Source organism: Podarcis tiliguerta (genome assembly GCF_965153285.1).
Source record: "Podarcis tiliguerta genome assembly, chromosome: 1".
In the NCBI taxonomy this organism is placed as follows: Eukaryota; Metazoa; Chordata; class Lepidosauria; order Squamata; family Lacertidae; genus Podarcis; species Podarcis tiliguerta.
Window position 1 is genome coordinate 46,803,348 of NC_139534.1, and position 27,542 is coordinate 46,830,889.

Genomic DNA, 27,542 nt, shown 5'->3' on the forward strand with positions numbered 1-27,542 from the left:
GTATATATCATTTGTATGGAACAGCCTTATCCAAGGCTAGGACTCCAATTCATTATGAAATGGTACACAGATATAGAAATATCAGGATATTTGAGGGCTCTAGGTAATGGTTACCATCCCTGTGTACATTCCCATCCTCTTTCACTATTTTGAAGATCAGCCATTAACACCCAGACGTATGTTTATCTCCTAATATGCTGCTTGAATTGTTCACTTGTGTTTCACACATTCATGAACTCCTTTGTGCTAAGCATGGAAGAATACTCCTTCATTAGAAGCTGCTTCTAAACTGTGGTGTCTGCCTGTCTTACTTGTAAAGGGCTTTCCTACTCTTTTCACCTAAGAGGAGTCCACTAAGTCAGGCCCTATCCATCTCTCTGGGATGTCTTGTGCAATTCATCCTGTAATTCATCCAGCATCATGGGAGCATGTATTTTGGAGAGTAGGAAGGTGGGACTTTGGCTGGATTGGTTGAGTGCGGACACTGTTCAGAAAGCTCTGCATCTGTGATGACTGCTGAAGAAAATAAAATGGATTCCTGTATGTCATAAATAATAGCTGGCTCTCTGATCCTTTGTTACTGTACTGTATGATCTGTGATTACTGATCAGTTATGGGGAAGAGCATATGATACTTGCTAATTTGGTTCTTGTTAGTCACTCCGATTCCTGATCACCTGGGGCATCTCTCAATTAAGCTGATGTGCTGGGTGTGTGAAAATAATTCTAAAGAAGGGATAATGCAGAATGCGTAAAATAGTGATTAGGTGCTTAATGTAGTGTATTTGCATAAAGAGAAAAATGATATTACCAGTAGCATATTCACAAGTTTTTTATGTTGCATGGTATGAGCATTCCCACTGACCCTGACAGAATGCCAGTTCTCCTGATGTTGTGTTTTTTACATTGATTGTTAGAGCCCTAATCTTTGAATCTTGCAGTTCTTTCACTGGGCGCTTGGCAGGCCAGTCTTACTATCCTGCTTGTGAAAGTTGCAATCCCATTATAAGGGATTGCTAGTGAGCAATATAGCTATCAGGGCTGCTCTTGGTTTCTTGATCATTTTTGTTTTCTTACTGGTATCTTTCTTTGTGTTCTAAATCCTTAACAAAATCAATACATTATTAAGGGGACAAAGCTTTTTTTGGGGGGGGGATGTGCTGAAGAAGCTGGCTTTGGGATGATTGATGTGCATGTTGGATCATGGACCCACTATTTTTCCCAGTGCAGACATGCTAGTAATTTGTCTGTGACCTGCAACAGCTTTGCATGTCCTGCTACACTGCATCTAATTGCTGTGCAAGGCCAGCTCGTGATACCACTGATTAAGGCTCTGTGCTGGCACTACATTTCTTTTTTGCTTGACCCCCAAGTGGTCATTTGCCAGCTCATAAGTTCAGGTAATAGGTGTCTTTGTGGACATGCTGTCAAGAAAGGCCCTGCTGTGTAATATACTGCATGGTGCAAGCAGTGATGTGTCTGTCAAAAGGCAACTGGTATTGTGTGCAACTAGCAATGCTTCTTGAACTTTGCATTGTCTTGCTTTCTCTAATTCACTCTCTGCCTGTCCTTTGGTCTGCTCTCATAATCCAGGATCCAGATCAGCTAACCCTGCTGGTGGTAAGGAACCCCTTCTTTGTTTTTTCACTCCTGTTTCCATGTCTGTGCTGTCTTTCACACTACTGTTTTTAACTATTTTAATATTTAGGATACTTGCCCTCTTTAATCCCCCTAGTGCCCCTAAAATGAGAATTCAGACTTGGACTGCTTTTGGTATACACATAAGGTACTTAGAATACCTTTGCATATATAAAGACGTTTCATACTTGCAGCTGCTATGATTATTAAAAACTAGGTGTTCTTTTTTATTCATCAGCATAATTTAAGCTATAATCCTGACCCCACTACCTGGGAGTAAACCCTGCTTAATTCAGTAGGACTTTCTTCTGACACAGCTCTGGTTGGGCAGCTTAGTCTTGCTGATGCGTGTGAGTTTAAGTTCAGCGTAAATTGGAAGGAAGATTTGGCATGTTTGTCTTGTACAGTACAGTAGACTATAGAGTGAAGATAAGGTACAGAGACCCATATAATCAAGAGCCCAAATCTTCTGAATGTACATACAAATCAGGAATGTGGTTTTCTATATGGTCTCCAGGTAGTTTGGCATGAATTAGCAGAACAATCTTATGCATGTTTACTCAGAAGTAGGCTCCACTATGTTCAATGGGGCTTGCTCCCTTTTAAGTGTGCTTTAGGGCTTCTGCTAAAAAGACCATGGGGCTTTTGGTCACCTGTTCAAATGGAAAACAGAATGCTTTGCGAACAACCATGGATGACTCTTTGCTGGATAGAGGAGGTTTAGAAGTTCTTAAAATAATAAAAATGAAATGTTTGCTGCTTGTTCAGACAACAGAAGCAGCAGCACTGGTTTAAATTGTAGTTCCTAGGTTGGGAAAAACATTCTTAATTGTAGGTTCAATTAAACCTACTTACTAGTACCTAGGCATTTAAAGATAAATTCACGATCAAAGGATCCTGCATCTTAGTATGGTGAGTTCAGTTGGATTTTTATTTTTTTAACAGGAGCCCACTTCCCAGCATTGCAAAGTGCTTTTGAAACTGAAGGGACTTTTAAAAGTAGGTTTTGTGGTAACACAAGGCAGTCTGAAAGAGTTTTAAAAAGTTATTTAAAAAAAAAAATTCACTGGGCTGCTACAAGACCCTTGTGTGAGCTGAGCAGTTCTTTGGATCCCTTTCTGCCTTCATAAAACCATATTTCCTGGTTGGACATCAAGGGAAATTGTGGTTTAAGAAATCAGGAGGTATCCTCTAGTCCGCAGCCTGGGTGTATGAGAGGAGAAAAGAATGGGGGAGGTGGAAATAGGAGGCAGTTGAGCTTTCTTTCATGCACAAACTGGTTTGTAGGAGTGCCTCATTATGTGTGAACTGGGTATTTGTTTAAGGAAGGTACTTCCTCTCAATCCATCATAATTTTGGAAATGCGTAATTCAGAAGTGATCAGACATGTTTATTAACAAATGGGCGGCTTCTGGGTTTACTCTGCTGCTTTAATTTTGTTTTTGATATATTTTTTAATTAATTGGAACCGGGCAGATTTAGTCATTTTGAGATAAGCTGAATATTTTTGTTTTATATCTGTGGTTCCTGTCTAGCTGGCAGTCGATCCAGTTCCCCTGGCAAGCTCTTGGGAAGTGCATACGGTGGACTAAGCAGTGGAACAACCAGAGGACACCCAGCACCATCCCCTGCTGAAAAACGCAGCAAGGTCCCTCGAAGTCAGGGCTGCAGCCGAGAGACCAGTCCAAACAGGATCGGTCTAGGTAAGATTTGTATTGGATTCGGTGCAGAACAAAGAGACTGAAGAAACACGGCATGGTTCTTGGTATTACCACAATAAGATGGTGGCTATGATGGCCTTATTTAAATGTGCACCCTAAGAACTTTATTAGCGATTTGCATTCTTTCAGAGTCATGCTAACATGTCCACAAAGTTCTGTGACTGCAGAATGAGGAAAGAGGAATCTGTTGAGAGAGCACTTTGAAATGGCAAGGCCATCTTTTCCACTGAATCAGTAAAACTTCCACCTAATTCCACACTAGTAGAACTTTAGGTGAAGCCACCTTAGGTGGAGGTTGCCCAGGTTCAATCACAACATTAATCAGAAAATAATACTTTTTTTAAAAAAAAACAATAACAACCAGTGGTTTACCTTCTGTTGCCACTCTCATGATTTAATTCCATCCTGTCATTTCAAATGTACTGTCAAGAGCATTAAGACAGAATTTAGCTACTGCATAGTTCATGTTGATTTTGGTGAATGCTAACATTTTCTTTCTCTACCTTCCCTTAGGGAAAAAATATGTATAAATATATATCATGTTGTTGCGAACCTATTAGTGCACTGTTTACCATTCAAATAACTATTCAACTTATTCTGTAGCTTCCCCTCCCCACAAATGAACATATGTAGGACCATTGTGCACGTTCCATGGCTCAGTAAAAGCAGCTGTCCAGTTATCAGAGATATCTGATGTTCAAGCCAGGCTGCCTGCTTTCAATGTAAAATATATGGTAGCCTTGGCAGGTTTTATTTTGAAGGTAGGAGTTCTGGTTTACATTACAATTCATCAGCATGGAATCGGGTCCTGCTGGCCAGAACTGCAATTGAGACCTCCAGATAAACTAGCAGAGTAGAACTGGAAACAGCGACTTTAAAGTCAGTATCTTCCAGGAGTGAACAGGCAAGAGTGGAATTGGGAAAGCAGATGGGACTGGAGGGGGAGACACATACATGGTCAGAGATCAAGATACAGGGTAGAATGATAGCACAGAAGGCATACAAGATCTGAGCAGAAATTTCAACCATATTTATGAGATGGCAAGTGGGGTGAGTGAGAGAGGGAATCAAAGCCTTAGTAGTAATGTGGGATGTGAGGTTACCTCTCTAGAAGAGATCTGGGCACAGGCTTTCTGGTTGTATGCACAGAGAAGGAAGGCAAAACGCAGACAAGGGAAACAAGATAAAGAAGGACATAGCTATTCTTAAGGAAATGGCAGAGGACATCAATACCAAGCTGATAACCAGGGCAGTCATCACAATGAGAAAACTAATTTGTTTGAGAGTCAGTTGATCCAGGAAAACATTTTATGCAAGCAAACTAGATTCCCATGAACCCAAGCAGATCCCTATCCCTGATCACGGGCGCATCTAGGATGAAACTAACAAAGCTTAAGCTTCAGGGCTCCTAATCCCAGAGGGACCCCAGAAGCAGCTATATTCCACATTGCTTTAAAAAGGTTAATCATGCATGTATATAACATTTCCCTCCCATAACTCGAAAACTACAAGGCGTAGGAAATTTTTTGTTCACACCAGTGATTTTGATATGTGAGATATTTCAGCACATAAATTTTAATCAAAATCTGAAGCATAGAAGTTAATTTTTTTTTTAATGTGGTGATCTGTCATGGAACAATCCCTAAGTTGAAGAAGATCATAGTGGTGACCTAGACCTCAATGCTGGTTCCAAAGGGCCCCGCATAACAGTTCAAACCTCAGGGCAGCAAAAATGTAGGTCTGCCGCTGTCTCTGTTTGGAATCTGGTTCAGTCAGACCGCACTTCAGTTCACAATTTTATGGTTCAGGCTCAGTATTCAGATCATTGTTTCACTGAGCCGGTGGACTGACCCAGAGTTTGCAATAACAGGATGGGTTTGTGGAAGCAAATGATGCACCAATTGTTGGGTTTTCATCTTCAGTCCATATTCTTTATTCTCAAACTGAAGGGCTCTGTAGTGCCTTTCAGTCTTGGTGGTCTCCAGGTGCTTATTTGTATTCTTCTCCAACAAATAACTGGATTTTGGTTGTGCTGTTGAATAGAAACCCAAAGGAATAGATTCCACTTCATGTTTGAGTAGGCATGCCGGATTTTGATGAGAAAAGAAGGGCAGAGAGGAGAGGGAATCCTGCAAGTGTGCCTGCAGCAATGGTGACCGATCAGGGACATCGTCATAATAGCATATTTTGAGAAGGTTCTAGATAGGTGTCCTGCTTACCCTCCTTTGACATTATTTGTCTATTACTATGGCAAGTCTTTGTAAAAGACCTTTTTTCTTTTTGTAAAAGTGGCCTTTCTTTGGTGGTTCAAGGCTAAATCCTTGTTGATCTGGTTATCCCTCTAAAAGCATATCTCTTTCCCACAATGTTTCTTTCAGCCTCAGCAGTTTGGCATGATCTCTGTATGTGCAAAAGTCTAACCCTCTCTTTTTCCAACTAAGATCTTCTGTTCCTTTACCACTTACACCAACTGGGATTGCCTGCCAGGCAGGCCTCTCAGGTGTGCTGATTTGCAACACAATAAAGCGCCACTTGGCATGCATTGCGGTTGGTCTGTGGCCAGTCAGAGTTGGCTGCCGCCGCCCATGATTTTCCTTTTTTTACTAATGTCAATAATGACCATAAATGTGACTTTCCTGTCTGAGCTTTGTGTCCTCATTAAACTTGTGTTCACCTTCTCTGAAACCCTCCCTGCTGCATGCTAGCACGGAGCAGCCGTATCCCCCGACCCAGCGTGAGTCAGGGGTGCAGCCGCGATACCAGCCGTGAGAGCAGCCGAGATACAAGCCCTGCTCGGGGCTTCCCTCCACTTGGTGAGTACCTGCAGGCGCTGGAGCTTCTAAGGGCCCTTCCTTCTCCTCCCCCTTTTTTGTGGCTTAGTCAAGACATCACTAGGTGGAATGAGCTTGTTTTACTCTCTCTCTTTTTTTAATTGCAAGACAAAAAAACAAAAAACCTTCCCAACACTCCCTGTTTCCGACCCTCACTTTTTTCTCTCCCCTTCTGCATGCTTAAACCCTGCTTTCCTTTAGTAGGAAGACCCTCCCGTCTAAAAATAATAATCATTTTGTTATAGTTTCCAAGTTCTTTTAACAGCATTTGAGCAACAATGATTTTGCCAAATCCAGCACTTCTGAAAGCAGCCAGCCTTCATCACTTCAGGGAAGAGTGATGCTGCCTCAAAGCATGAGCTGGTGGCATTTAGATCCAATGTAATATTGGCTTTCACGGGGTGGGGGGACTTAGAAAGTGTGTTCACATTTTCTTTCCCCCTCTTCCAATATGCACTCCATCCTGTGGCTTGCATGCATGCAATAACAAGATTGCTGTCGCAGGGTAACTCCATTCCCCAGCTGTAATTGCGATTAAAATGCCCTGTATTTATAGGGCATAATGGATTCATCACAATTTCACAGAAGTTCCACGGTTTTGCTTTTAAAATTATGGTCCAACAACCCTAGTCCAAAGAAAAACCTGTTCTTCCAAATTAGTAGTGCAATGTCTTGGTTCTTCGTAATGAATGCTTTTTATTGTATTATTGGTTAATTAGTTGTGCGAGATATTCTGAAGAAAACTGAGCATCCTGAAGCCTTGAAAGGCATCAGTTGATTTTGTAGAAGTATTCAGTCTGAATATAAAATACCATTCCAGTATATTCTACAATGTATGGTACTTGTGACTTGCTTAAAGCAGACAGGTAGTTTGTGATCATGTACCAAGAACTGGGTGGTGTTCAGCTAAATTTTATTCAGGGTAGACCAGTGTGTCGTAGAGCAGGCATACGCAACCTTCAGTCCTCCAGATGTTTTGGACTACAATTCCCATCATCCCTGACCACTGGTCCTGTTAGCTATGGATCATGGAAGTTGTAGGCCAAAACTTCTGGAGGGCAGAAGGTTGCCTATGCCTGTCATAGAGGTTGGAGTGCTGGACTAGGAACTTGGGAGACCAGGATTCAAATCTCCACTCGGCCTCCATGAAGCTCACTGGGTGACCTTGAGCCAGTCCCTGTCTCTCAGCCTGATCTACCTTTCAGGGTTGTTGTGGGGACTAAATGAGGAGGGGGAGAACCATGTACAGGCCACCTTGAGCTCCATGGAGGAAAAGGGTGGGATAGAAATGAACATGACTAAGTTAGGGCCATTGGTTTCAATGGGTCTGCTCTGAGTAAGACATAATTGAGTACCACTCTCTGTGTTTCACATTTTAGCACTATATACCTGACGCTCATTGGGATTTCATAGTGGAGGAAAGCAAGTGTTATGGACATGATACTGTAACCCTGCTGTGTGTGACACTTGTAGAGGCTAGTTTCTAACATTGCTGATGGGAAAAGGAGTCTTTAAACCATGAGCTTTCAGATCCACACCCAGAGCACAGCTGTAGGCCTCAGACATTGGTGACAATATCTTTTAGAGGTGTCCAAATGTGAGCAGTTTAGAACGATTCAGTCTGCCATCTTGATTCAAAATGGCATCCAATTGAATCCAAATTTAGTGGAAGGGAAAATGTTCTCCTCAATCTCATCAGCCATCATGCAAAAATTGGTTGCTGTCCTGCTTCAGATCTAGTAGTTCTAAAAAAAGAAAGGTCTGGTCACAAACCAGAACGTAAGGATAACACAAGAAGCAAGGTCCAGAAGCAGTCCAAGGACAAAACACAGGAAGTCCAGTCAAGGCATGTCAAGGATGTTGTTCCAGCGCTTCCTTCTAGAAACTGGAAGCTTTAATGCATGCACCTTCATAGCCTTCAGGCACTCCAGCTCACTAGGTCTACACTTATAGGCTCCAGAGCTCCCCTGGACTCAGTAGCAGCTCAGCTTCTGTTCAGGGGCCCTCTGTGTCTTGTGAAGGGTGTTGGGATGCCTTGAACTCTGAAGGCCCCAGATCCAGCCTGCTCCTCTGTAGTATTTGCTTTGGGAGGACCAGGTCCTTCTCTGAAGAGAATTCTTGTAGAAGGAGCCTGGCAGTTTTTATATCTTCATATGTGTCCAAATCAGTATTGTTTTGAAAGGTTCAGTCACTCCATGTTGATTCAAAATGGCACCTGGTGGTTTCCAAACATAGACCGAAACCCACTTCAGGAACCATCATGCCAGTTAAAAGGTCTGAAGGCTTAGAGAACTAATGGATGGACAGACGTCACACAGCTTTCAAAAATATATAGGAGATAGAATGACAATATAACAAAAACCAAAAATTTCTTCAACTTGGTAAGTGACTACTGCTGCCATTATATACATAGGTGAATCAGAAAACCTTTCTACTCACTGTTGATAATTAAAATTTCTCTATTTCGGTGATCTATTACAGCTAAAACAAGGTTGGGGGTTTGTGTGTTCAGGAACCATCCTCTCTTCTTTAAGATTTATTAATATTAATCTGAATTCTGGAATGTTTCAGATAACTTTGTAAAGGATGATTAAGGAATGGCTTAAAAAAGGTCTGATCAAAAACACAAACCCCGGTCTTCTTAGCCTCGTCTTGCCAATGTTTGAGAGTGTTTACCCATTGGGCTAGGAGAAGGGGGACATTTGTTGCTGCATAGCCTGGCAATGATCAATGCAACATGTGGAGCACGGCATGGAAATACAGGGGAATCTCTATGCATTGCTTAAGCATTTGGAAGACTCTTCTCTTTCCACTGTTGTTCTGTGACTCAGTTCTTGGGCTGCAAAGTTTGCAAACAGGCACAGAAAACATGAATTTAAAGGAGCAGTTGGGTTCTCTCTCTATATGTGTTTCTGATATTGGAACCAAATATTTATGTTGTTTTTTCCAGTCATATACTGTAACTAAAAACTAAAACCCAAAGAGATCTTAGTGGTGCATGTGCATGTATCAAATGTACCACGTTATAAACTTTTCAACTGTTAATGCAAAGCTGTATGCTTTTCTTACTGTCCAAGTATACAACTGGTTGTACATATTCCTAGCATTTAACATATGCAAATTTATATTTTTTCTTCTAGTAAAGTAAGATAAGAAAAATACTGATGTTAGTGATAATCTAAATCAAAATTCAATTTTAAGAGTTTAATAGCATTTTATATAAAATGCAACTATAGACTTTGAAATAGATTTGCTAAATAATGTTAGTACTACCCTGGCTCATCTCCCGGTTTGCACATCACATTATATTAATAGTTTATTTGGGCAACACAGGAAGCCAGACTCTGACTTGTTTCGTATTCAGCATGGCAGCAGCAGAAGGTGGGGAAGAGAACTATGGGAACTTTTTAGCAACAATTTTTCATTTTTCATGTCACTTTTAATTTGTATACCACTCTTCTATATTACTATACACAAGGAAGTTTAACAAGCTGAAGAACAACAGAATATACAAGATCACAGATCTTATAACAATCTATTCCAATAAAATAAGTCATAATCATTTTTTTTAATAACTGCTAGTTCAAACAAATCCACAGTTTGTTTTACACTACATATAATATAATGTGACATGCAAAATGGGCCCACATATAGATATCTGAAACATCCAAGATGGGATCAAATGGAGAGTATATGAAATGCAAAAAAAAAAAAAAAAAAAAAAAAAAAGCTGGGTTTATCTTTGCCATCTTACATCAACCTCCAAATTCTCTGCTCTATTCTTGCTTAGACTCTTTTAGTTGTTAAAGTGAAGGGTGCTCTTTCAGATCCAAAACTGAGTTCAGAACTAGTGAAAGCATGAACATGCATGCAGTACAACTGCAGATTGAGCAGCTGAATAAATAAGCGGTGAAAGTATTTAAATGACACTTTCCCCAGCCAAATCTGCTTCTTTCCACGGTATAATGTGTGACCTCTTTGATTTTTGTATTAATCAATACATCATTATGATACAAACTCTTCGTTGCCTTAGATCCAAAGGTAAGTATACTGTGACCAGACTGCTTAACTCTATTGGCACTTGTGAATGATTTAAATGACTATTTGTCAGTGCTGGTGCCTTTTACTTTTTGGGTGCTTGGATGTTTTCCAGCTACAAAACTGACCTCAGGACTCCGTATTCAGTGTAAAGCCTGTAACTAACATTAATGATTCAAATCTCCTCTCAAATCCAGATTTGTTCTTTTCCGTACTGTAGCTGTATGTTGTCCAGACCATATGGTACCCTAATTAGACTCTCGACAGAGAACTTCTTTAAATGCAGAAGTTCCCACATTCACTGCTAATGGATTCTGGGTTAGCAGAACTGGGAAAATCCCTCTGCCTGGGGAATGGGAGAGATGCTACCCGTAAGAGGGAGCCTGAATATGTCTATGGTAGCATCATATGTTCAGTTTTAATAGGTTACCTGCTTTGTGGTACTGGGGATATAATTTCTGCAGCAAATATATGTCATGAAAGTTATTTCCTCATGTTGTCTTTCTGCTCCTCTCCGGCGCTGTCGGTTTGTCCCTGAACTACAAATTGTCTTTTTATTGACCATGGGTTCGCATCTATGAATGAAACTACTGAGGTTTAACACTTGCAAGCACAGTTTCTAAGGATTCATTGCGATTCCGCCATAGGATTTAGACGAACCACACCTAAATCCTATTGCTTCCAAGTTGATCATTCCATGTTTTCATCAGTGGTTCTCCTGAACCCGGCAGGTGATTCATGTTTCTCAGTCTCTGCTGGACTGCACGTAACTCGGAAGTCTTGAATGGGGTCCCTTCTGTTTTTCATGCATCATGCCCCATAGCTGAAGGGGGAGGCTGGGGGTGAGCAAGGGAGCTTTGGGTGCTGGTCCTGCTTGTGGGGCTGGCACTCGATTTATATGTCCATTCATATGCGATGCCATTTCCTTTTCACTATGTAACGCCAGTGTTGGTATTAATCATGTGCATCCTCTTTGGACTGTGGCACTTTTCTGTCTTGAGTACATGTGTGTTAATCCTGTGGGTGTTGCCATTCCTTCTACTTGCAGCCTCTCGACGTCATTCCAGGTCCACTAGCGCTCTCTCCACTGCTGATTCTGTTGGGCAGTCAGGTGAACAAGTGCTAACTGCATGAGTCTGCTTCTTAATAGTGTCTCTTTTTATTGCCATTTTAACATTTGCAGTCACAAACGTCGCTCTCCATTTAGCATGTGCTTCTTCTTTTTTTACCACCACCACCACCGCCGCCACAGGCTTTCTTTTTTTTCCCTTTTAAACATGCTTTTGTCACTTTTAAGTTTTGAATGCGTCTTTTTTTAAAAGGTGGCTTGGTTTTTTTGGTTTTGCATACTGTTATTCCTGGAAAGGAAACAATGTTAAAATGGCGATTCAGGGCTTTGTTGATGTATCTTCTATGCATTTGTTCAGGCAGATTGCATAGTATTTTGGGGCATGCTTCACAGCAGCCACAGGAAGCGCATAACATCACTTGGAGCTACAATTTTCTAATGCTCAATAAATAAATGGCAGAGCTGACCAGCAGCAAGGATGTGGCTCAAAATTCAGTTGTACAGTGTATCTCTCTGGTGTGCAAATAGCAAAAGTCAGTTTAATATTCTTTGGCAAATACAATTTTTTAAATGATGTTCTATCCAAGCTTTATAAAACTCTTATTTACTGAAAGGCACAAATCAAGCAATTAGAAGCTTGGGTTTTTAAGCTGGACTGGGTCTTTACGGATTTGCATTAGTTTCTTAATCCAAGTAGTATAGATTTCTATAGATCATGATTTATTTGAATTTGTGCTATACATTTGAAAGGTGGCAGATTTGGTAGAATTTGTCTCAAAATGGGTGTCATTGAAAAATTATTTGGGATTTGCCTTGTGCTCTTCTGAAACTTTACTGGAGAACTTCATTCATATCTCTGAAATGGGCTTTAGTACACTGAAAACATACTCTTCTGGAGTGAGGGACTGACAAGCCCAGAATTTGTCCCAATAGAAACATGTATTGCATCGTCACCCATCTCATGGGTTCTGCCCATTTGCTAAAAGTAGAGCATATAGCTGCATGCCACCTTGTAACTTAATGTGAGTTTAATTTAGTTGTTTCTGCTGGGTATTTTAAAGGCTTATGACATGATTTATTTTACCATTCTGATTATCCACATCTTTTAAAAAACTATTTTCCCTTTTCTAATGCAGTCTTAGTTTTGCTTGATAACATGTGACAGAATTCAGTTCTGGTTTTTATGAAAATTGTGAGCATTTCAACTGGCATTGCTAGAGCTAGATTTTCACTCTTTACCAACTTACACAAGTAATATTTTCACTTGAAAGTTAATTCCCCAGTGGCATGCCTTTTTCCTGGAGGGTGGCCATAACCACACTGGGATGCAAAGATTTCTTTTACTTCATGATTTGTCAAAGAATTGTTCCTTATTGGAGCTCTTGCCAGGGTGGTTGGGATCTTGATGTATTAAATCAAGTTAGTGATTACTTTCTGGGCAAGAGTACTAGATTTATGTACGTTTTCTGGAGCAAATTTGGTTGCACATACCTCTTTGATCACTTTCTTGTTCATTCGCATGTCACGAAATTAGCCTAGTAAGCTGCATGTGGCACATTCTGGGGCCAGTTTACCATGTATGAAAGTGCAACCAGTTCCTTGATTTTGGGAGGCAGGTAGCAATAGAAATAATGATTTGCCATGTCTGTGGGGAAACGTCACGTCCCAAAATTCCTGTGTACCTTTCAATGGGGCAACACTATGGCAGTTCTATTCCACAAATAGTAGAAATGTTCCCCTAATCCATGACCCAGCTGAATTTCAGCACTTTTAAACCCCATGCAGATTAGTGGTTCATTTCTTTCATTGAAACAAATGAAAGTGGTTAGCTTTAGCTGGATCATACACTTCATTTTATCTCTGCTATTACTGAAATTTTGGAAGATGCAAATCCAGGGGGTGAAATTCTGGCTTTCAGTGAGACCTCATCAATGCCACCTGAGCCAAAGACATAAGTGCAGTTATTCTGCTATTTGTAGATTCTCTGAAACCTCCTACTCAAATAGTTCCACTGAACAGTGGAGGGCTTTATTTTGCACCAGATACTTACTGATACTTACAAAATTATGGTTGACTAGTACAAAACTTCATAGCAGTGCATTTGGCTTGTCACTTCATATACATTGTCACATTTCCACCAGGTCTTCTACTTGAAGATCTACTTGAAACAAAACTGACGTTTGAAGCAAGTATTTGTGCTGCTTCTGCAACTAGGTGCATTAAAAAAGGGAATAGTAATAACATGCAGTTTTTATTTCCCTGTAAACATCATCAGTCAATTGCTTTCAGAAAAAGCTTTCCATTAAAAACGTTTAATTTTCGCATGTAGTCTACTTTTATTTTTAGAAAATGTGCTTGTTGTAAATTTAAAATGCCTTATCTTGGTAACGCATTTTGAAAAATGAAAAACTTTTGGTATAATTGCCCCAATGCTTAGAAAATTATTGGTTTTGGCCTCTTAACATCGATTCTTCCTTTATGCCACAGTTGATCTGATCTTGCTTCCCTTCCTGCAGACCTAAACAAATATCGAATGCAAAAGTTGAATGCAACTTTTATCTGAGAGAAGATTGCAGAGTTCACAGAGCTCACAAATGATTTTTCCTGTTGAACTTACTCTGTTTATGCCTAGGTTCCTGCATCAGTTGTTATTGAATCTGCACACCCCCATTAAACCTTGCAAGAAATTCCTATTCATTGGAGATGAAGCTACTTAAGCAAATACTGTTTTTAATTAGTGTGCCCTAAAATATTTGCATGCAAACCACCTTTTTATCACTTATTGCACAGTTGCAAATTATATGGTTCAGTAGTGCAGATTATCATTGTCCTTATCTAGCAAGGGAAATATGCAAGGACGCAGCCTTCTGCTGTTGCAGGTAGTTCCTATCCATACACTCATCCAATTCGTGATGCTGATTGGGCCCCACTGAACTGACTAGGGATATACATCACCATTCAGCTAATTGCCTACAGCTAGAGTAGGATTGGCATGCCATGTTTCTACATTACTGTTGCTTTTAAAAAGCTCAAACACTGTGATTTTTATTTGATTGATAACCTACGCTAGCTGTTGAAAAAAAAATCCTTTTGAAATGCATTCTATCATTATTATTATTATTATTATTATTATTATTATTATTATTATTATTATTGTCTTTCTTCTATAAGGCTGTGAAACCCAGATTCAGATGTAATGCTAAGCCAAAGCATGGCTTACCTCTGTGTAGCCCATCAACAGTAAGGCCACAGTCTTTACTTTGGAATCCGCATGTTTGCTAGTTTGTGCTAAGCCATGTCCTGGGCCCCTGTCAGAGTAATTGTTAGCTATTCTAGAGTATTTTAAAAAGTACACATTGCAGGACCTGCAAAAAAAGAAAGAAAATTAATAGAATACTAGTGACAATTTTTCTCTTAAAACACACACACAACACACACTCGAAAATTTTGTTGTGGTACTCATGCATCATCCTTTGAACAATGAGTGATATCCAGAGGTTGTTTCATTAAAAAGACACCATAAAAGAGATCAACTCCCTCCCCTCTGTTTCTCGATAGGAAAGTATTCTGGTGACTTGTCCAATGCTACATCTGGGATCCTAGCTAGCTATGTAACAGGACTCTACATTTTGACAAGACTGTTGTGGTGCTAAAGAGGTCTGATCATAACAAAACAAAACAGTGCCTGGTAATAATTAAAGCCATGGTGAGAGTTCCCTCTCTGTGTCGGTTCATTCCTGGCCAGCAGCCTTATTAATATTCCAAGGGACTGTGAACTCCCCTAATGATGCCTTTCAATATTGTCTTTTGTGCAGACCGGTTTGGGCTCGGACAGCCAGGCAGGTTGCCTGCCTCTATGAATGCAATGCGAGTCCTCAGCACAAGCACAGATCTGGAGGCTGCTGTGGCGGATGCACTGGTAAGAAGGAAAACACAATGCTACCAACACCAGAAACTGACTTAAAGCTGCCTATTGTACGTACATTCTCCTGTTTCTTGTTTATAACTGTTCCTTTTTAATGTGCATGACGCTGCCTAAATGTCTGTCTTGGTGTTTGGCATATGTGGAAGTTAGTTAGTTAATGCACAGCCGTTCTGCACAAGAGGCAGAGCTGTTGTGACTGCTGGCATTGGAGCTGAGAAGATTGACACTAGTAGTCTCAGATAGAAGTGAAGAGTTGCAAGCATTAACTGTTTGATCCTAACTACCCTTATGTGGAAGTAAGCCTCATTTATTTGGATGAGTCATATTTCATCTAAATGCACTTAGGAGCACAGCCAAAGTCTCTGAATTGCTGTCTGCTCTGTTCAACATTATATACCATGGTAAATGAGATGCTTCAGCTGTAAGACATTAAGAACTTGTGTCTCTAGTTCTAGATATTTCAGGTTTGATTTCCAGCACAGTAGGTGTCCCTGGTGTGGTTGGTATCTGGGGTCACTCTCAAATCCTCCAATGATGCTCACCAAGGCCCCTGCCCCTCCCTATTTTATTTTATTCTTTTTTACTTTGGGGGGAGTGTTGGTTGGGAAGTTTCCTGAATTGGGGGGGTGTTGCCTGCTTTTTTTGCTCTGTGTTTTACGTGTTTGGGTGTGTGTTTAACTCTTTTTTGGGGATTGATAGATAGATGGATAGATAGATAGATAGATAGATAGATGATAGATAGATGGGTGGGTCTGAGTACTGCTGTTACTTCTGTGAAATGGGTATTTTGCAGTTCCTACAACAGTTCCTTTGATTTTCAAATGTGCCTCCAGGCCTGGGAATCTCTCCAGATGTGTTAACAAATTTTGCTTGGCTCCTGAAGGTTGGTTGGTGCATTTGGAAGGCTAAAAATGAATCTCTTTTCCTAGGGAACTTGTGAGAATTGTAGCTCTGTGAGGGGAATAGGGGTCTCCTGACAACTCTCAGCACCCTTAACAAACTACAACTCTCAGGATTCTTTGGGGGAAGCTGTGACAATTTAAAGTGGTATCATAGTGTTTAAAATGTGTGGTGTGAATGTGGCCTTAGAAGTGCTATGCTGGAAGCTCCTCATTTCCAGAAAATCATCCATTAAGTGCATCTAAGTACAATGTGTTCTGGTATGAGTGACACTGTGGGCTTGATTCTAGCTCCTTGACTCTGGGTCCACCTATCTCAGTATTTTTTTACTGAATGAAAATGTTCATTCACGACTGACTTTGTTTTCTCACCCACGACTGAAGAGCTTCCATTAGAATGGATAGCCAGCGAGGCCTCCAGTACTTCAGTACAAGCTGTCTCTTGTGTTTGTTAAAGTTGACAGGGAACTACTGGCCCTGAGGTGCAGCTTGTGAATTATACGCTCTCTCTCCCATGCCTCAGTAAAATCATAAATCCATAAAGAAAGGGCTGTAGTGAAGTATTTTTTTCCCCAAAATAAATTTTCAGATTACCCTGTCAGCTGAAGCATACATGCGTCAGTTATTTTCATCTGTCTAAAGACTGATAGGGAAAAGGGTCCCGCAGTCTCTGCCCTCAACAAGTATATCATAAAATCAATTCTCCACATGGAACACAGAGACAATTTGTTTCTACTTCAAGGTAGTGGTATTTTGCATCGCCGGCTAGCAATGCAAGCCCAATCCAGAAAACCCCAGAACTGGTAAGATAGGGCCTTCTCATACTGAAGATATGCAGAGCAGTAGACCAGTCATCTGACTTATTGAAACCCTGTTTGACAGATACCCAGGTCCAGTTGCAGTAGAACAAGAAACCCTCCAAAGTCTATTTCTGTTGAATTTTGCTGTTTTCCTTATCGTTGTTACTATTGTGAAAAGGCAGCTGTTTTACTTTTGGTAGCCAGTCTCCTGCCTTTCTCTGTTTCTCACTGAAAAGAATCCCCTAATCTCTAGTAGTCTTTCTCACAAAAGCAGCATTCTCTGCTCCCTGCCCCTCCACCTTGGTATTTGAGAAGTCTAGATGCTGCTCCAAAAAGGCTTTATCCCAACAAACAAGATTTCAAACAAAGCCCTGCAGGTCAAATTCTGTGTCCTGGCACACACTAACTTCTGTACCTGTAAAAAGAGACAACTGAACCTGGTCAAAAGAAACATGTTTGTTTCTGCCTAGCAAACGTGACATCAGTGTACAGAACCAGTCTTGTTGATTTGAAGTTCATTGAGAAACATTGGGATAAAGGGATTTCACATTCAGGGGAAGAAATAAGTCCCAGCTGGCTATGAGAGAGGGAGGGAGCTCTGGGAGACCATAGTGCAGGCATAGCCAAACTTGGCCCTCCAGATGTTTTGGGACTACAACTCCCATCAACCCTAGCTAACAGGACCAGTGGTCAGGGATGATGGGAATTGTAGTCCCAAAACATCTGGAGGGCCGAGTTTGCCTATGCCTTCCACAGTGTATTTGAACAACTTTGAAGAAAAAATAGCTCTTAGTTATTTGGTTTTCTGTGAGGCTAGAGAGCGTGTTATCTCTTCCCTGTCTTCGATTCTGTGTCTGTGGGCTGGTAAGAGATAACATGTCCTCAAATGCCACCTTAAGGAGAACAGAAGCTTAGGGGTGATAATCAGGACTGCAATTCTTTTTTATTGGAGTTGTATAAAAGTGTCAGAATGGCATAGGATAATGTTGGCTTTAAGTGAAGGCAGAATGCTAAGTGCGCATCACCTATGCGTGAATTGAAGAGGCATTGGGAAGTGAGATCAGAAGAGCAATCTGTTTGGTGCCATGCTCTGTACCCATTTTAATTTTGTGTTGCTTGAAGTAAATCTGGCTCAATTTATATTTTTATTTGCTAAGACACATTTGCTTGTACATTTTTGTTGCAAGTGCAATCCCTGCATAAGCTTCTGACATAATTCTCTTATGCTTTCTCCCGCCCTTCAATCTTTTCCTGCATACAGCTCTTAGGAGACTCCAGAAGCAAGGTACTAGTGCCTGACTTTTTTGACTTTTTGTTGTTGTTTAGTTCTTTTCCTTTTTTCCTTTTCCTTTTTTTGCTTTTCCTGTTACAGAATTCATATGGTGCTGTAATTATTCTGATATGTTAGAGCCCTATCAAGCTGTGGAATTGGGACCTCAGAAACACGTTCTGTATCATCCACTTAGTGTCTGTGTGTGTGTCAAAGAAAACAAGAAAAGCCAAGAAAAAAATCTCTTTAATGAATTATGCAAATAAAACATTACTATTATGTATATGCATATATGCTAAATTATGTAGAGGGTGGGAAAGATCAGGAAATCGGGTGTAATACATAGCTCTGAAAATAATAGTTATTTGATGTTGCGTAGCACAATTAGGTATTTCTAGCAAGGGTGGGAGCAGATTCCATATTATTATTATTGTTTTGCTGTATGCCGCCTTTCCACATTTCAAAACATGCTCAAGGTGGCTTACAACATGAAAATAATACAGAACCATGACATAGCAAAAGTAGTCTTAAACAATAAATAAAATATTTTAAAATATGCATCCAAACTGAACAGTTTCCACATAAATCGCAACAGGATCTAAACTAAAGATACAAAAAACCAACAGCAAGAACCCCCCCTCACCAAACAACACCCCAGCCCAAGAATGTTCAGTTCAGCTGGAGTTACTTAGGGCTCTGCGCTCCCAGGCCAGGTGGGGAAAGGCCTGCAAGGCAGGGAGCAGGTCTTCCAGGAACACACAGGCAAGATGGTCTCTCATTTGGCGTATAGCTGCCATTCTTCATAAGGCATTGCCCATCCACACACATTATGTGACAATAAGGACTACATCCAAAGTAAATATGAATTTTCAAAGCAGCCTATTGCACTCTAGTGATAGCCTCTAGGTTTCCATAAATATACACAATTCCAAAAACAAGAACCTCTCCTAATGTTAATTTTTGGACACCTGGATCTTATGCCAGCAGGCCGGGGGTTCCCTGTGCTCGTCTTACACATTTTCTTGGGATTTGAAGTTCATTGGGACTCGAGGGAGTGTGCGCATCTTTCCCCAATGTATACTTTGAGTAGCTTTTACGGAGTGTGATGTAATCATTTCAGAAATTCATTATCATTGCTAAATATCTTATTTGCAAACCTGGGCTTTCAAGACATTGGTTTTCACTAAACGAAATTTGTATTGGCATAATTGTGACTCTTGTTTATTAATGAAGAACCAACAAACACTTAAAACCATAAATATGGCATACGATATAAAATCTGAATTTATATAGGTGAATTTGGAGGCAATCCTTGTTATTTATTTACAAAACGATATCAGCAACAGAATATTTCTCTTTTCCCAGTTTAAATCACTGGCTTGTTAGCTACATGTTTTATCTCTGCAGTTCTTTTCTATATTAGTATTTATGATATCTCATTATTGGTAGTTTCTTCTTTCATGGGGCCTTTTCTGTTATCACTGCTTATATTTTGTCCTTTTTAAGGCAGTCTATGCCACTCTTCACTAAGGCTCCTGGTGCAGTTTAATTGTGGTTTAAACGTTTTAATACCATAATCACCAGCAGGGTCAAACAGGCTTCTTTGGTGTTAAATTCCTAGTTTTTGCTTCGGTGTGATCATGTGGAGCCCACTAAATTCAGGGTTAATTTCCCCCCACCAGAAAAAGCCGGTGAGACGAAGGTATGAGCCTTATGGGATGTATTCTGATGATGATGCAAACAGTGACGCATCAAGTGCTTGCTCAGAGCGCTCCTACGGTTCCCGAAATGGAGGTATCCCACACTATCTGCGGCAGACGGAAGATGTGGCCGAGGTCCTAAATCACTGTGCAAGTTCCAACTGGTCTGAGAGGAAAGAGGGGCTAATAGGTCTACAAAACTTATTGAAGAGCCAGAGGACACTGAGGTAATTGTTTTAGTAAGTTTAAGAGAGGTGGTATTTATTTATTTATTTATTTATTTATTTATTTATTTATTTATTTATTTTCTATACCACCCTTTATTTTTTACTCAGGATTAAGGCATGCCCTTGAGTGAGTGAGTGTGTGTGTTGTGGAGGTTTCTAAGCAGAGGTTGGATGGCCATCTGTCATGGATGCTTAAGCTGAGAGTCATGCATTTCAGGGGGTTGGGCTAGATGACCCTTGGGGTCCCTTAGAATCATCAAATTGTAGAGTTCAGTGATAATAAAAGGTTCTGCAGCAGAAAAAAATACAAAAGAGGAAAGCCCGATCAGCCATGTGCCAAACAGCAAACAAATAGAGGGCAGGTGATCACCCTAAACTAAAAGCCTGCCAGAATGGCATTTGCAATCTCCCTAAAGCAGGGAAGAGGCTAGGTTCTCCTTCTGAGGGAGTGCTGTAACCAAGGAAGCGTTGTCCCGTGTAACTACCTGGTGTACTTCTAATACTGGTGGGATGCAAAGCAGGGCCTCCCCAGAAGATCTCAGTGGATGGCATATTCCATCCACTGAGTCTTTGGCATATTCTAGCCCCCAAACATTTGTGGTTTTAAAGTTGGCAACCAGCATCTTAAAGTTGGGGCTGCATAGTAAAGCAGTGTAGATTAAATCATTTTTGATTAATATGGTCTTAATGGTGGGCCCCGTCATCAGGCCAGCAGTAGCAATCCAAACACTCTTGAAAGGCAGCCCCTCATGAGGGAGACTCATTACACGCAAGTATCATATAAAATTGGCATATCCTGAATTAATAGCACCACATATTATATTGTTTGTGAATATGCCCAATCTTAAGAACTGTATTTCATAGTACCACACATTTTATGGTTGGACAGTAAGTGTAAAATACTTCCTTTCCCGCATTTTACAGATACTTTATGTCAGATCTAAAACATTCTCATTTGGGTTTTGTGTTTCAGCCGAGTTGAGTTGAAAAGACTGTGTGAGATCTTCACACGCATGTTTGCTGACCCACACAGCAAGGTAAAATTTTAAGTAGATCTTGTAAGATAAACCTGTAATATTTTGTGAATGTACATATATTTTTAAACATTTTGTTGGTATAAAACAAGCTTATTATTGAAACCTTGGTTGTCTGAATCTCTTGACGGCGTCATTATGCTCTGAAGCAGATTTGACTTTGTGTGTCATATTTAAGGCTTCTTAGTGAAGGAAGTGGGGGTATAAAGAAATTATCTCACTACAAAATATTTGTGCATTTCTTCCTGAAGCTTGAGCATTGCAGAAGTAGGGCTCATTTAGGGCAGAACATCTCCTTAATGTGCAGTAAGAACGGTTGTTTCAAAATATGTTACTTGCATCAATTTGTAAACACTTAACTCTAGCCTATAATAAAACAAATGTCTCAAACTTTATGTGAATGCACATATTATCTGGGTATTGGGGGAAACTGCCCTAGAGCAGTTGGCTTTGGTTCTCCATATCTATGTACTAATGAATGGTTTGTTTTGTTGCATGGCCTGTTTTGCGGTGGAATTCACTACAGAGAGTAAGTGTATTCTCTTTCCTCCTCACCCCCACCCCTCCATGCCACCTCTTTTATATGTTTAATATGGCACATCCTGAAAGTTGACAGTGCTAACATTGTTTATAAAAGTATTCCGTATCTAAAGTAGACCCCCCCCCTTTCTTCTTCTTCTTTTGGACATGTTTGCATGTTATTATAACTATTATTCCCCCCCCCCCCTTTTATCTGTATATGTCTTATAGGTTTTCAGCATGTTTCTTGAAACCCTGGTAGACTTCATCATTATTCACAAGGATGATTTGCAGGATTGGCTTTTTGTCCTCCTGACACAGTTGCTCAAGAAGATGGGAGCTGACTTGCTGGGCTCAGTACAGGCAAAAGTGCAGAAAGCTCTGGATGTAACAAGGTAGTGTGTCTGCAAATAACAATGGATGACCTGTGAACCTACCAGCAAGGTGACTTCACCAGACATTTAGACATAATGGTCTGCTTTGGATATAACATGAAATCGTAGCTTAACATCGCAGGAAGAAGCCTACTTGGACCCCATGCACAAGCACACCCTACTTCCTGCTTCTCTGATGCAACCACAATGAGGAGATCAGCAGAACATTTCTTGGTTTAAACTAACCACAGTTTGTTGCTGCATCTAGACCATGCTGTGATTAGTTTAAGCCATGGTTTATCAAAACAAGTTAAGATCAATTTGTGGTTTTTGGCTTGTTTTAGTAAACCAGGAATGGGGAATCTGGGCCTCCAGATGATGTTGGATATCAACAACTAGAAATTTAATAAATGAATAAAAACGATTAAACAATTGATGACCATTTAAACTGTGTGTATGGGGAAGTTTTTTTTTTTTTTTTTACATGTCTTTTCTGTGTTTTTATATAGTAACCCCCCCCCCCTGTGATCCTCGGATGAAGGGCAGTATAGAAATAAAATGCTCATCATCCCCAGCTGTTGATCAGTCATCAGGGATGATCAGAATTGTAGTTCAACAGTATCTGGATGGCCAAAGATTCCACATTCTTGAAATAAGCCACAGTTTAAACTAACTGCAGTTCCTAGTTTGGATGTAGTAAGAGACTACAGTTAATTTCAACCGGGAAGTGGATGCTTCCAGTAAAATTCTCATGGCTACATTGGGAGAGAAGAGAGTGCTAAGCTTGAATCTCAGGTAGTCTTGTTTCTCTAACACTAAACTGGTTTAGCAGTATATCTAAACCACGCCATTGTAACACCTGGTACATTTCAGGAGAGAAGCTATGTATTTTGATTTACTACTTGAAGGAACCCTGCCATCCATTGAAAACCAGCCTAAACATTTGAGCCTAGAGGTCACACCCACACCATACATTCAAGGCACTCTTGAATAGTCATGGCTTCCCCCAAAGAATCCTAGGAACTGCAGCTTCTTAAGGACTCAGAGAGTTGCTGGGAAGCCCATCGTAGAACTACAATTCCCTGCACCCTTAACAAACTATAGTTCCCAAGATTCCTTGGGCTAAGCCATGACTGTTAAAGTTGTACAAGAGTGCTTTAAATTATGACAGTGGCTTCTTGACAGTTTTTCAGCAGCCAATAGTTAAGGTCTATGCTTGGATTTCATAAGTTGGAAGACGTCATTCATCAAACACTACACTATAAAGCTTCCCTACCTTTTCAGAGGGCTTCCATGAAACCCCAGGTCAAAGAAACAAGGACTGCACGTAGCAGTGCCCAAAGAACCATCTTTGCTGCCTGATTTCTCTATCTGAGACAAGATCTTACAAGAAAATGAAAACTGAATGAAACAGAAAGGGAGGGGGTGTAGAGAGAAAGAAAACTATATTTCTAGAACCTTTGTTATTGACTGAACATTAGCCATGTCTGCACACATCAGTAAACCATAGGTGAATGCAATATGTATGAAGAAGAACAAGACACAACACACCTGGAAGCCACCCTCCCCCTGCTCCTCATCCCACACAGCCTGGAGGATGACTTCAGAAGCTCTTATTTGCACTCTCAATTAATCGGTTTCCCATGACATCCAAACCTGAAAGTGGCTAGTCTTAACTATGGTTAGTTTACATAAGCCAGCTTCAGCAATTATCATTGCAAGTTGTTTGAGATTAACCATAGTTAATCCACAGGTTGCTGATCTAAATACTACAAACCGTGGTTTAGCATCATGTGCAAATGTGGCCTCTTGTGTGCATAAATGTTGTGACTAGTAATGGAATTTGTTGTCATGCATTGTTTTCTTTTCTTTCCACTCTAGGGATTCTTTTCCATTTGATCAACAGTTTAATATTTTGATGAGATTTATTGTAGATCAAACCCAAACACCAAACCTTAAGGCAAGTAAAAGCTTTTGCAGTAACATTGGGAAATGCTTGCATCTGAGAACATAGTACTTGACCATAGAAAAGTGGGGAAGGTAGTCTTTTGTCCAGTGTTTATATTTTAGTGGCATTCAGAAAATCTAGAGATGACTTTTATATAGCAATCAGTGACCCACAGATCCTTGAATAGGAGCAGGGAAAGATCTTGGGGTTTGGAGAATTTGCAGTGTTCTATCTTACTTACAGAAGCATTCCACACACTTTAGGTAAAAGTGGCCATCCTGAAGTATATTGAGTCCTTGGCCAGACAGATGGACCCCACAGATTTTGCAAACTCCAGTGAGGCAAAACTTGCTGTTTCTAGGATCATTACTTGGACAACAGAACCAAAGAGCTCAGATGTGAGAAAGGTGAGTTAAAGCAACGACAAGGGTTAAGTGTCAGAATTTTCTATAATATAAACCATTATAAACATTGTGAAATTGAATAGGTCAAGTAATTTGTTTTTTGAATGGCTGTATCTATATCTGTCACCTTAGATAAAGTTTATGGCTACTTGACCATCCATTTTTGTCTTCCATAGCATTATATGAATAACCAGAAGAAATTTGAGCTCTTTTTTACATCTGATGGATCAAATGGTATCTTTCTTTGTAAAGAGAGTCAATTATTCACCATCCACAGTATTTACATTCCTATTAGACAATACAAGATTCCACTCCCTAGATAGAACAAAAACAGGATCTAGAACCATATTTTCCATGAACCCTAAAATTCAGAGAACTTGCCTGCTTGGATTGTTTTGGAACATTCTTCACCACCCACCCTTTATCGCTTGGTCTAGGATGATTTAAAAACATTATAACAAATTAAATATAGCCAGAAATAATAACAGATCAAACAGCATAAAAAGTAGTAGCAACAATAGGAGACAATCTTCACAGAGTAGGTGAAATAATTGAAAGGCCTGGGAGAATAGGAAAGTCTTTGTCTGGTGCCTGAAAGATAACAAGGTAGGTAGGTAGGTAGGTAGGTAGGTGCCTGGTGAGCTTTCCTAGGAAGTAAGTTCCACAGATGGGGTGCTGCAACCAAAAAAGGCCCTTCTCTGCTCACTACCTAATTCCCCTCTTAACAGTGGGAGTACCCAAAGGGCAGCATGAACAGAGCAGACACACTTCCAGTTCATACATAATATTTATTTCATATAATTACAAAAGAGACACTTTGGAATTGTCTACAATAAGCAGAATACCTTTCTGTAAATATGTGCTTTGCATTACTACAGTATTATGATGCTCTGGCCCCCACCCCCATACTTTTGCACCAGATGTCAAGACTTAAAGCTAGATTATTTGGATTAATTAATAAGATTTCTACAGCAGGGCAGTGTCTGGAACTGTGTGTGTGTGTGTGTGTGTGTTTGAGAGAGAGTGTGTGTGTGTCTTTGTTGTGCTGCCCATCCTTAATGGGCTAATTTACTTGTCTCTGTGTGATAAAGAAAGAAAAATATAGTTTTAAAGCAACTTGCTGGTGAAATAACATTTTAGCAAGGTCTAGGAAGTTTCCAGCTCTGCCATTAGGTGTCACCATTGCTACACACAAGTTGAGAGGAATCTCACCTTGTTAAAGTTTAGATAAGAAGGAAAAGATACAGCCTGTGGATGTTAGGGAGGATAAGGCAGCAGGTAATGAAAACACAGAGAGAAACTAAAGAGAAAGAGAAGGAAAAACCTAAATGTCAGTGAAAAATTACTTTATCCAAACACAGATTTCATACAAAAGACAAAATAGGCATTTGCATGCAAATACAAAAAGCATTAACTGCGTAATTTTCACATGGGAAGGAAGCAAATTATGGCTATTTAATTCAATTATAAATGATCTGAAGTCAGTTTTTGCTGTTAACACCAAATTAAAATCAGAAGCAGACAGTGAAGAATTCTAAAGGCGTCTCTTCAAACTGACTGAGCAAAAAAAGTCTGATTAGATTCAGCACAAGTAAGAGCAAAGAGATAGGGGTTATGTAAGGAGGGCTCTTTAAATATACTTATTCATAGAAAAGCATTCTGGAGTAGTATAAAACTTGCACTTTTCAAAAGAAAAGGAGGAAAAGGAGCCTTTAAAAACCCCCTTCACACTGGTATTTTAAAATGTCTTTGATGCCATTAGAACCTATAAAGATCTCTCTGTTCCTAAGCCTTGTTTCCAAAACAGTGGCCATCAGTTTTTGTTTGTTTTGAATGAGAAGCTCAAGAGCAATTTTGGCCAGTACATGCATTTTGAGTTCTGCAAATAATAGTTTTTTTAAAAAATAGGATGAGTGTTGCTTGGCAGTAGATTCTGGGCAGACAAAAGAAAATACTTCCTCACATGGTGCGTAGTTAATTTATCTAATTGCCTGTCACAAAATGTGCAGAACTCCAGTAGCTTAGATGGGTTTTTTTTAAAAAAAGGATTAGGCAACTTCATGGAGAATGGGTTTTAAATAAAGTGGCCAGTTTGGTGTTTTGCCCAGATGTGATCTACTCCCTTCAGAACCATCCAGCATGGCCAGTGGTCAGGCATGATGGAAGTTGTAGTTCACAACATCTGGAGGGCAGCACATTGGCTACCCCGATCTAAAAAAAGCTATTTACCATTGTATCTGAGTGAAACTTCCATGTTCAGAGGAACTAGACCTTGAATACTAGTCACAACAAGAGAGGGCTTTTTCCTTCCTGCCCTGCTTTTGTAGGCATCTGACTGTCCACAGTTGGGAACAAGGTGCTGACAATATGGATCCTTGGTCTGAATGAGCAGGGCTGTTCCATAAAAGTTCCAACAGGGTTTTGTTGGACAGTGTATGTCTCTTGGACAAGTCATTCATCTGGCATTGTAGCTTTCAAAACGTGGCAGCTAAATGGCAGTCATGGCTGGTACGATGGGAGCTCCACCAATGCATCCATGGAACCCTGACCATGGCCCTGTGAATGCTAGGCCATGGACCTGATCCATCAGGCTCTCCTTACGTTCTTATACAGGTAAGGTGTAGTGATGCCAGTGCCAGGGGGACAGCTCCGTGGCTCTCTATCACTGTTCTCAACACTACTGCTAGGTGAATGTGCTCTGGAAATTCACGTACCAGACTTAGGGTGGCAATCCAATCTGCTAGCACTATAGCAGCGAAAGGCTATCTAATCAACACTCAGGCAAATATGTGGTGTTGCTGGAACACCATGGAGTGACGTGCTGCTTCTTTGCTGCCCCAGACTGCAATCCTGTACACATTTACTTGTGAGTAAGCCCCACTGAAAGCATTGGGACTTCATAAACATGCATAGGATTGCGTCGTTTGACATACTTGCAATTTGTATTAACATAGCTCTTGCCTAATACTCTGAGGTTCCTAAAGCTTCTTAAAGCTTACTTTGGTTTTAGGAGGGAAAAGATTTGTGAGCAATCGATTTGAGAGGTGCAGTATAAAGTCCATGTGCTTTTTCTCTCTCTCTCAAAAAAGAGAAAATGAAAAATAATGTTTAGCAGCAGTTATTAAGGTGGGAGTAATTAAAGTCTG

General features: G+C 40.3%; 1 protein-coding gene across 23 annotated transcripts in view; it reads left to right on the forward strand.

Moving 5' to 3' along the window:
• CLASP1 (cytoplasmic linker associated protein 1) overlaps nt 1–27,542 on the forward strand; it is a 155,303-nt gene that overhangs the window by 93,778 nt on the left and 33,983 nt on the right. For 14 of the 23 annotated variants that reach the window (XR_014508715.1, XR_014508716.1, XM_083430164.1 and 11 more), the window contains 8 exons: nt 3,173–3,340; nt 15,112–15,215; nt 18,182–18,205; nt 19,873–20,117; nt 21,091–21,154; nt 21,902–22,065; nt 23,926–24,004; nt 24,256–24,399. Coding sequence is in view for 21 of the 23 variants with exons in the window: in XM_083430164.1 (XP_083286290.1) it covers nt 3,173–3,340; nt 15,112–15,215; nt 18,182–18,205; nt 19,873–20,117; nt 21,091–21,154; nt 21,902–22,065; nt 23,926–24,004; nt 24,256–24,399 (992 nt within the window). In the remaining 2 variants the exon portion in view is untranslated. Of the gene's footprint in view, nt 1–1,592; nt 1,620–3,172; nt 3,341–6,063; nt 6,172–11,275; nt 11,339–15,111; nt 15,216–18,181; nt 18,206–19,872; nt 20,118–21,090; nt 21,155–21,901; nt 22,066–23,925; nt 24,005–24,255; nt 24,400–27,542 lie in introns of all 23 variants that reach the window. The other 9 variants (XM_083430161.1, XM_083430168.1, XM_083430154.1 and 6 more) reach the window with 3 other exon arrangements.